The sequence below is a fragment of the Mixophyes fleayi genome, chromosome 5 (genome assembly GCF_038048845.1).
Source record: "Mixophyes fleayi isolate aMixFle1 chromosome 5, aMixFle1.hap1, whole genome shotgun sequence".
NCBI lineage: Eukaryota > Metazoa > Chordata > Amphibia > Anura > Limnodynastidae > Mixophyes > Mixophyes fleayi.
In genome coordinates this window covers 279296362-279307170 of record NC_134406.1, presented here as the reverse complement: position 1 = coordinate 279307170, position 10809 = coordinate 279296362, and the positions used below count along the sequence as shown (strand labels likewise).

Sequence of the window (10809 nt, the reverse complement as noted above, 5' to 3'; positions counted from 1 at the left end):
CCCAGGATCTGCACCAAGTCCACAGTACAACATCTGGGAGCCGCAGCAAACACCAGCCCTTGCTACCTTCCAGCATGACTGAGACAGGGCTGGCTGTGGTCTCCCCTGGCTTCTGGGAAGATGGAGCCCCCTGCAGAGGAGCAGACAGCTCAGATAGCTGGGGAATGGTCTGGTGGGGGAAAGCCCCACATCAGGTACAGTTATGGTAGGAAAGTAACCGCTATAGTTGTACCTAGGGACAGAGTTGCTTTCTTCTCCAGTAGTATCATCTCCCCTTTGGAGGGACTCTGTACAGGAAAACCGCCATTACTCGTTTTGCTCCTCACTTCAACGGGAAAAGTTTTTCAATGCAAGATAGAGTTTGTGGTATTGTGGATGTGCTCTTATCCAGCCATTTCACACTCTATTTACTGTCACTTTACTCTCTCTGGTTATATATATATATTAAGTGCTGACTTTGTTTACATTGCTTAAGTGTGTCACTGTACTCACTCCTGCTTGTGGCTGAGTATTGACTTTATTTAGCATTGGGTCACTCTATAATAAAACAGTATTGTGCTGTATTCTTATACTATGAGACCACACGGTGTGATGATTGGACTATTATGTTGGTTTTATGTGATTGTTTGAATTCTGCTATTGCATTGTTATGTGACCATGACGTTATACAGGGTTTCACCTAACCCCTCCTCCCCTCCTTTATACGCCAACTCACTCCCTCTGTATCTGAGTTTTGTTCACCCTCCCTTAGGATGTAAGCTCATTGAGCAGGGCCCTCCTCCCTCTTGTGTCCTTACCAGCTCTTCTGCTCCATCTCTACCGTATTAGCCTGCTTGGAGCTCCTGAAGTGTCAGTATTTTTTGTTTACTGTTCAGTAATGTACTACCCTGTACTGTCTACTGTTTGTGCATTGTACGGCGCTGCGGAACTCTTGTAGCGCCTAACAAATAAAGGATAATAATAATAATAATAATAAATGCTGCCAGGTGGGTTAATAAGGGGTATATCACTTGTGTCTGGAAGGGGATATATGTGTGAAACTTTGGGGACTAGGAACTGCACTTCCGTTCCAGGTGTATGCCACCCTAACCCTGTGAATGTACTGCTGTTTTCTGCAGAAAAGCTGCGTTTTGGTTGCAACAATCTGCCTAGGTGATTACTGAGATCCCACTCGGAAGTACGGTCCTCACACATAGGCTGCTAGATCACTCTTTGTGTCCTAGATTTTGTCCTTCAATTTCTCCATCTTTTTTCTCTTGTCCTTGTGTTAGAAAAAGGGACTACGTCCAGATCCAAGGTTGCCAGGGAAAATCTGTATTGTACTTCACCTGTTCCAAATGCTAAGCAAATTTACCTAGTGGGCATTGAGAAACAGATGCCTGATGCATGACTTTTGAGTCTGAAGACTAAGGTCCACATATGTCTAGGGGGGGACACAAATGAGATGGTGGAGCCAGTCTGGGCCAAGGCTCTAGCTCAGTCCACCACGGAGCTGATAAAGGATGCAGCGTATCCTGTGGAGGTAGGTGGATTTATCCTTTCTACTCTTCCTGTAAGGTCACCATCTGTCGGTAATCCTTCTCAGCGTTGTCTATACGAGCCCCAGACCCCATAGCAGCAGTCCAGGAGCCCCCTGGGTCCGTAACCTTGAAAGGTCAAATCAAGGACTGGTTAAAGTGTCTTCCTCCTTGTAGAGGCTTTTGTAGTCGTTGTCATCCACCAAATCTCGTAACATCAGACTCACTGCCAGGTCCAAATTTTAGGACTTTCCGAGTTGGAACACTCCTAGAAAGAAGGTGAGATCCAGACTAAGAGGAACTGACTGGATGGGAGAATGACTCTTCTAGCAGACGGGGCTGAGGATTTGATATTGGCAGTCAGACAGACTCTTGATATTCAGGATGTGAAACCAGTGGTTCCTGAAGTCTCCTTATTCAAAGATTTCTTCAGTTAGAGGCAGTGACAGCTGCGCGTAGATGGGGCCGTCACTGATTTCTCCTGACAAGTCCGCGCTGCCTCAGGCATAGAGCGTTGGCCCTGATCGGTGAGCGGCCATTAAAGGGAGATACCAAGTCCCCTGCTGAGGCGGAGGGGGAAACTTGGATCTCGGCCGACCAGAAAAGTGAAAGAGCGCACATTATGAAACTAATAGGTAAGATGGTCTCCACATACGAAACGTTTCCATACAGTTCCACTCTCGCATAATTCAGTGGGACCCTTTGTTCAACCAGTTGGGATTCCACCTTCACACCAGTTGTCTCCCAGGATGCGCCTTTGCCTTGGTTGGTGGCAGGTCACTTGACGGTGGACAGATCCTTTGTCCAGTGGTCCTGGATAATAGCCCCTGTTCCCACAGAACCGGCATGGTCTACAGCATTTATAAAGGGTTTGGATAAACTAAACCAGTTACTTCAATCCCCAATCATTCCGCCTGCTAAAAGAAGGAGGCCTACATCTGATAATACCCTTATGGTCCTTTCAGACTCTGAGGAGTTTTCAGAGGAAGAGGGGGAAATTATTTCTGAACCTGACCAGGTTCAACCTTTGGGACAGGAAGAAAGCTCTAAAAGCCAATTTATTAATGATTTGGTTTTAGCAGTGAGACAAGAGTTGCACCTCCCAGAACCGGAGGATACTACTCCTAGAGACAGAAGTCTCTTTAAGAAGGCCAAAAGAAAGGCTATCCGTTTTCCCCCTTCCGTAGAACTTAAGGATATTGCAGAAGGAGCCTGGAAACAGCCTGATAAGAGGTTCTCTGTTTCCAAAAGGTTCTCTTCCCTGTACCCATTGCAGGAGGAAGATGTCGTTCGCTGGGAGAGTATTCCAAAAGTGGATATTCCATAACCCGATTGGCCAAGCACACTTTACTCCCAGCTCCAGGTTCTGCATCTCTGCAGGATGTCAATGACCGCGAAGTGGAATCCCAGCTGAAATCTATATTTACGGCTGCGGGTTCTTCCTTTGGGCCCACATTTGCTTCGGCTCGGTGGCTAGAGCCATGGAGGCATGGGCAGACCAGCTGGCAGAGGCCTTGCAGGACTCTGATTTACTTCCCCTGGCTTTGCATTTGAAGGAGGCATCGGGCTCCCTTTATGAGACGACCCGGAACACAGCGGCTGTATCCTCTTCTATTCAGGCTGCATTTATTTCAGCAAGAAGAACGTTATGGCTGAAATACTGGGAAGAAGATGCGGAATCTAAAAAGTCAGTGGAAACCATTCCTTTTTCTGCAGCAGGTTTGTTCGGTCAGGAATTGAATACCCTGATCTCCCAGGCAACGGGGGGCAAAAGTACTTCCTTGCCGGTATTCCCTAGCAGGAGCCGAAACCCTCGGGTCAGCTCCTTTCGTCAGCCTTTTTCGGGGGACCTCCTTCCTAGAGGACAGTCCTTTAGAGGCAGACAGCACAATTCTCGAGGCTCCTCTGCCAGGGGGAGATCCTCGTTTGCAGCTAGACGCCAGGCCTCCAAGACCCAGGAAAAGCATACGTCCTGACGACCACTCCGTTCTCCTGGAAGGGGCGCCAGTGGGGGGACGTCTGTCTTTGTTTCAGGAACAGTGGGCAGCGTCCTCCCAAGATTCTTGGATTCGGGGCATTATATCAGAGGGTTACAGGATAGACCTGCTGGGCCCGGTTCCACATCGCTTCTCCATGACCCCGCTCCCCCGAGATCCATCAAGAAGGCAGGCGATACAGGATTGTGTCGCCTCTCTTCTTTCTCAAAGAGTTATCTGCAGGGTCCTACATTACCAGAAGGGACAGGGGTTTTTATTCAAACCTGTTTCTGGTCAAGAAGCCGGACGGCTCTTTTTCGTCCCATCCTAAACTTAAAGGGCCTTAATGTGCACTTACGGGTGGACAAATTTCGGATGGAATCCCTAAAGAATCAGTTTATGGCGTCCATAGACATAAAAGATGCATACCTCCAGATTCCCATTTGGATCCAACATCAGTCTCTTCTAAGATTCTCGGTGGGATCCTTCCACTATCAGTTTCGGGCCCTTCCCTTCGGCTTCTCAACGGCACAGAGGGATTTTCACGAAGATCATGTCAGTTATGGCAGCATGTCTTCCCTTCAAGGAGTTCAGGTCGTGCCCTATTCAGACGACCTGCTCATCAAATCTTCCACGGAAAATTGCTTACGTCATCACTTATCCCTCACCTTGGCGGTTCTCGAGGGCCATGGATGGCTATTAAACTTAAGGAAATCCCAGACGGTTTTGTGTCAACGCAGGGTTTTCCTAGGGCTCATTATGGACACCAGCCAGCAAAGGATGTTCCTACCTGTCGAAAAGATCAGTTCTATTCAGAGTATAACAACTCAGGTCTTGTCCTCTCTCAGACCCTCAATGCACTTGTGCATGCGGCTGCTGAAGAAAATGGTGGCCTCCTTAGAGACCATCCCCTTCGGTCGAGCCCATTCTCGATGTCTTCAGTGGGATCTGTGGACGAAATGGTCAGGATCCCACCTACGTTTGGATCTCCAGAAAATCTCTCTATCTCCAGGGTGAGAGATTCACTTCAGTGGTGGCTGATTCGGGATCACAAGACTGTGGGCAGTTGTTTCGATCCATGGTCTTGGATCATAGCCACGACGGACGCCAGCCTAAAAGGTTGGGGGGGCGGTAATCCTGCACCTCAGGCTCCAGGGACCTTGGTCGGTTCAGGAATCAGCCCTATCCATAAACGTGCTGGAGTTGAAGGCAATTCTACTGGCCCTCCTCCAGGGCCACACTGTCAGAGTTCAGTCTGACAATGCCACGGCCGTGCCATATGTCAACAGGCAAGGAGGAACCAGGAGTGCAGCTGCAATGAATATTGCAGCCCAAATTTTGGTTTGGCCAGAATCGGGGGAGTGGTCACTCCATCCGGAAATTTTCCAGTCCCTGGTTCAGAATGGGGTCTTCCGGACATAGATCTCAGGGCCTCCAGACACAACAGAAAGGTTCACAGGTTCTGCGCAAGGGCAAGTGATCCCTTAGCGGTGACAGTGGCCGTCATGATGATGTCATGGGAGTTCAGGTTGAGATACCTGTTTCCTCTGATCCCCATGCTTCCTCGCGTACTCAGACGAGTAAGGCAGGGAGGTCTGCCAGTAATTCTAATAGCTCCCTCATGGCCACGCCGAGTCTGGTGCGCGAACATAATCTCTATGGCGGAAGGACAGGGTTTACGTCTTCCGTCTCGAGACGACCTTCTTCTGCAGGGTCCCTTCTGTTACCAGAATTTGCCTCAGCTCATTTTAACGGCTTGGCTGTTGAAGCCAGCCTCTGGAGGGCTAGAGGTTTCTTTTCCTCCAGCCTGGCGAACACTATGATGCGAGCCAGAAAGCCGGTCTCAGCTCGCACCTATCTCCGGATTTGGAAGGCCTATATCAGATGGAGCGATAATAGGACATGTCACAGGTCCTCCTTTCGTCTTCCTCGTTTATTGGCTTTTCTTCAAGATGGCCTGGAAGCAGGCCTTAGTTTAAGGTTCCCTAGAAGTTCAGGTATCGGCACTTTCAGTCTTTTTTTCACCTGAAATTAGCGGATTTGCCGGATATTATGACTTCATTCAGGGAGCCTTGCATATTCAGTCTCCCTATGTTCCGCCTACAGCACCGTGGTATCTCACCTGGTACTGGACATGCTTAAAGGGCCTCCCTTTGAGCCATTATTTGTGGCAAATTTGAAGTGGTTGACCTGGAAGGTCCTCTTCTTTTGGCTATGGCATCTGCACGTAGGGTTTCAGAATTAGGAGCTCTGTCTTGCCGGGAACCATATCTGGTTTTCCTCAAGAACAGAGCGGTTAAGAACCCTCCCTTCCTTCGTTCCTAGAGTATTTTCGGCTTCCATCTGAAACAGGAAATTGTAATTCCGGTCTTTTCTCCCACTTCCCATTCGGATTCAGAGTCTATGGAAAGTTAGATGTGGTTAGGGCTTTCCGCGTTTATGTCAAAGGAACTTCTCTAATGAGGCGTACTGATTCCTTGTTGTTCTTTATGATGCTAATAAGAGAGGCTAGCCAGCCTCAGAACAGTCTATTGCAAAATGGATTACGGCTACCATTAGGCAAGCTTACATAAGGCTATCCGTCCGGTGCCAGAGAGACTTACGGCCCATTCTACCAGATCGGTAGGGGCGTCTTGGACAGTGATATATGGGGCTTCTGCAGACTAGCTTTGCAGGACAGCCACCTGGTCCTCTGTCCACACCTTTACAGAGTTTTCCAGTTGAATATATTTGCTTCTGCGGATGCAAATTTCGCTCGTAATGCTTTACGAGCTGAGGTTTTCAGAGTAGTCCCACCCTTAGGGAGCTGCTTTAGAACGTCCCCATGGTAAACAGTGTCCCCCAGACTGGATGAAAGAGAAAAGAGGATTTATGTACTTACGTTAAATCCGTTTCTCTGATTCCGTCTGGGGGACACTGCGATCCCTCCCTTCTGCCTTTCCTCTATATGCTCTTGGTTGATTGACCTATCTCCTTGGGGCTTTTTAAATAACTGAGGAGGAAGAGGCAGGGGGATTGTAGAGGGGAGGGGTCTGTAGGCAGTACTAAAGTTAACAAATTAGGTGCCAACTCCCAAGCTCCCCTCCACAACCCATGGTAAGCAGTGTCCCCCAGACGGAATCAGAGAAACGGATTTAACGTAAATACATAAATCCTCTTTTTTTCTGAATACATTTGGGGGCCACGGCACTCCCACTCCTTTATGTTCTTGTTAGATTGTTATTTCATTCCGATCTTTGGGGCTTTGTTAGTTAAAAAAAAGTGAATGGTCCCCCGACAGGGGGCATAGAGGGGGCAGTGCAGGCCAGACAAGTATTTAGTTGTAGCACTGCCTTATTTCCAGCACAGCGCCCTCTATACCCCATGGTAAGATGTGTCCTCCACCTCACTATCCCTTAATTTGGGTTCATGAGGGTAATACTAGCAGCCTGGTGGCAGGACTTCTTCAGGTGAGATCTTGTCCAGGAACCAGTGAATGGAGGAGGCAGCTAAATCCACGCGTTTCACTCCATAAAACAAACCTATTTAAAATACATTTAGAAGAAGGATGAACACATCTAACTGCCCATAGCAGCACACCCTAGAAATATGTGTGGTAAGTGGCTGCTGGACACTTCCCGACTCTCGCCCTAACTCATATCATCTGGCTCAGTTCATGTTTAGCACATTTTACTTATTGGTCCCTGCGCTGATAAAGCTGCTTCACCCAAGTTCTTCATTTCTTCCCCTAGATCCATGAGACAATTGAATCAATTAACCAGCTGAAGATACAACGAGATTTCATGCTGAGCTTCTCTAGAGATCCGAAGGGCTACATCCAGGACTGGCTGTTATCTCAGAGCAGAGACCTCAAGGTAATATCAGTGTTTAGACCCAAGACTGGCATTATATTGCTGTACTACTGACCATGTCTCTATATATAACGTACATCTGTGCAGCCTCTACTGATACTGTTTGTCCCGTTCTCACCACTGTCACACATGGCATAATCTCTGTATGTCTGCTCCCTGCTGTCTCTGTATCTCTGCTGTCTCTCTATTTCTGCTCCCTGCTGTCTCTGTATCTCTCCTGTCTCTGTATCTCTGCTCCCTGCTGTCTCTGTTTCTCTGCTGTCTCTGTATCTCTGCTCCCTGCTGTCTCTGTTCCTCTGTTGTCTCTGTATCTCTGTTCCCTGCTGTCTCTGTATCTCTGCTCCCTGCTGTCTCTGTTTCTCTGTTGTCTCTGTATCTCTGTTCCCAGCTGTCTCTGTATCTCTGCTGTCTCTGTATCTCTGCTCCCTGCTGTCTCTGTATCTCTGCTCCCTGCTGTCTCTGTTTCTCTGCATCTCTGCTCCCTGCTGTCTCTGTTTCTCTGCTGTCTCTGTATCTCTGCTGTCTCTGTATCACTGCTCCCTGCTGTCTCTGTGTCCCTGCTATCTCTGTATCTCTGCTCCCTGCTGTCTCTGTATCTCTGCTGTCTCTGTATCTCTGCTCCCTGCTGTCTCTGTTTCTCTGTTGTCTCTGTATCTCTGTTCCCTGCTGTCTCTGTATCTCTGCTCCCTGCTGTCTCTGTTTCTCTGTTGTCTCTGTATCTCTGTTCCCTGCTGTCTCTGTATCTCTGCTGTCTCTGTATCTCTGCTCCCTGCTGTCTCTGTGTCTCTGTATCTCTGCTCCCTGCTGTCTCTGTTTCTCTGCGTCTCTGCTCCCTGCTGTCTCTTTGTCTCTGTATCTCTGCTCCCTGCTGTCTCTGTTTCTCTGCTGTCTCTGTATCTCTGCTCCCTGCTGTCTCTGTATCTCTATCTCTGCTCCCTGCTGTCTCTGTTTCTCTGTTGTCTCTGTATCTCTGCTCCCTGCTGTCTCTGTATCACTGCTCCCTGCTGTCTCTGTGTCCCTGCTGTCTCTGTATCTCTGCTCCCTGCTGTCTGTTTCGGTGCTGTCTCTGTATCTCTGCTCCCTGCTGTCTCTGTATCTCTGCTGTCTCTGTATCTCTGCTCCCTGCTGTCTCTGTTTCTCTGCTGTCTCTATCTCTGTTCCCTGCTGTCTCTGTATCTCTGCTGTCTCTGTTTCTCTGTTGTCTCTGTTTTTCTGTGGTCTCTGTATCTATGTTCCCTGCTGTCTCTGTATCTCTGCACCCTGCTGTCTCTGTATCTCTGCTCCCTGCTGTCTCTGTTTCTCTGCTCCCTGCTGTCTCTGTTTCTCTGCTCCCTGCTGTCTCTGTATCTCTGCACCCTGCTGTCTCTGTGTCTCTGCTCCCTGCTGTCGCTGTATTTCTATTGTCTCTGTATCTTTGTTCCCTGCTGTCTCTGTATCTCTGCTATCTCTGTATCTCTGCTGTCTCTGTATCTCTGCTCCCTGCTGTCTCTGTATCTCTGCTCCCTGCTGTCTCTGTTCCTCTGCTCCCTGCTGTCTCTGTTCCTCTGCAACTCTGCTCCCTGCTGTCTGTTTCTCTGCTCCCTGCTGTCTCTGTATCTCTGCTCCCTGCTGTCTCTGCATCTATGCTCCCTGCTGTCTCTGCGTCTCTGCTCCCTGCTGTCTCTGTATCTCTGCTCCCTGCTGTCTCTGCATCTCTGCTCCCTGCTGTCTCTGTATCTCTGCACCCTGCTGTCTCTGTATCTCTGCTCCCTGCTGTCTCTGTATCTCTGCACCCTGCTGTCTCTGTATCTCTGCTCCCTGCTGTCTCTGTATCTCTGCTCCCTGCTGTCTCTGTGTCTCTGCTCCCTGCTGTCTCTGTATCTCTGCTGTCTCTGTATCTCTGTTGTCTCTGTATCTCTGCTGTCTCTGTATCTCTGCTGTCTCTGTTTCTCTGCTGTCTCTGTATCTCTGCTGTCTCTGTATCTCTGCTGTCTCTGTTTCTCTGCTGTCTCTATATCTCTGCTGTCTCTGTATCTCTGCACCCTGCTGTCTCTGTATCTCTTCTCCCTGCAGTATCTGTATCTCTGCTCCCTGCTGTCTCTGTGTCTCTGCTCCCTCTATATCTCTGCTCCCTGCTGTCTCTATATCTCTGCTCCCTGCTGTCTCTGTATCTCTGCTGTCTCTGTATCTCTGCTGTCTCTGTATCTCTGCTCCCTGCTGTCTCTATATCTCTGCTGTCTTTGTATCTCTGCACCCTGCTGTCTCTGTATCTCTTCTCCCTGCTGTCTCTGTATCTCTGCACCCTGCTGTCTCTATATCTCTGCTCCCTGCTGTCTCTGTATCTCTGCTGTCTCTGTATCTCTGCTCCATGCTGTCTCTGTGTCTCTGCTCCCTGCTGTCTCTATATCTCTGCTCCCTGCTGTCTCTGTATCTCTGCTGTCTCTGTATCTCTGTTGTCTCTGTATCTCTGCTGTCTCTGTATCTCTGCTGTCTCTGTTTCTCTGCTGTCTCTGTATCTCTGCTCCCTTCTGTCTCTATATCTCTGCATCTCTGCACCCTGCTGTCTCTGCACCCTGCTGTCTCTGTATCTCTTCTCCCTGCAGTCTCTGTATCTCTGCTCCATGCTGTCTCTGCTCCCTGCTTTGTCTGTATCTCTGCACCCTGCTGTCTCTGCTTCCTGATGTCTCTGTATCTCTGCTCCCTGCTGTCTCTGTGTCTCTGCTCCCTGCTGTCTCTGTATCTCTGCTCCCTGCTGTCTCTGCATCTCTGCTCCCTGCTGTCTCTGCATCTCTGCTCCCTGCTGTCTCTGTATCTCTGCACCCTGCTGTCTCTGTATCTCTGCACCCTGCTGTCTCTGTATCTCTGCTCCCTGCTGTCTCTGTATCTCTGCTCCCTGCTGTCTCTGTGTCTCTGCTCCCTGCTGTCTCTGTATCTCTGCTGTCTCTGTATCTCTGTTGTCTCTGTATCTCTGCTGTCTCTGTATCTCTGCTGTCTCTGTTTCTCTGCTGTCTCTGTTTCTCTGCTGTCTCTGTATCTCTGCTCCCTGCTGTCTCTGTATCTCTGCACCCTGCTGTCTCTGTATCTCTTCTCCCTGCAGTCTCTGTATCTCTGCTCCCTGCTGTCTCTGTGTCTCTGCTCCCTCTATATCTCTGCTCCCTGCTGTCTCTATATCTCTGCTCCCTGCTGTCTCTGTATCTCTGCTGTCTCTGTATCTCTGCTCCCTGCTGTCTCTATATCTCTGCTGTCTTTGTATCTCTGCACCCTGCTGTCTCTATATCTCTTCTCCCTGCTGTCTCTGTATCTCTGCACCCTGCTGTCTCTATATCTCTGCTCCCTGCTGTCTCTGTATCTCTGCTGTCTCTGTATCTCTGCTCAATGCTGTCTCTGTGTCTCTGCTCCCTGCTGTCTCTATATCTCTGCTCCCTGCTGTCTCTGTATCTCTGTTGTCTCTGTATCTCTGCTGTCTCTGTATCTCTGCTGTCTCTG

The 10809-nt window shown here is 49.1% G+C and overlaps 1 protein-coding gene and 1 long non-coding RNA gene across 6 annotated transcripts in view; one reads left to right on the top strand and one right to left on the bottom strand.

The window, feature by feature from the left end:
- LOC142159436 (uncharacterized) overlaps positions 1–10809 on the bottom strand; it is a 52160-nt gene that overhangs the window by 18031 nt on the left and 23320 nt on the right. The window lies entirely within an intron of this gene.
- SMARCD3 (SWI/SNF related BAF chromatin remodeling complex subunit D3) overlaps positions 1–10809 on the top strand; it is an 88327-nt gene that overhangs the window by 60714 nt on the left and 16804 nt on the right. For all 5 annotated transcript variants that reach the window (XM_075214337.1, XM_075214336.1, XM_075214333.1 and 2 more), the window contains exon 11: positions 7225–7347. In XM_075214337.1, coding sequence (XP_075070438.1) covers positions 7225–7347 — 123 coding nt within the window. The remainder of the gene's footprint in view (positions 1–7224; positions 7348–10809) is intronic.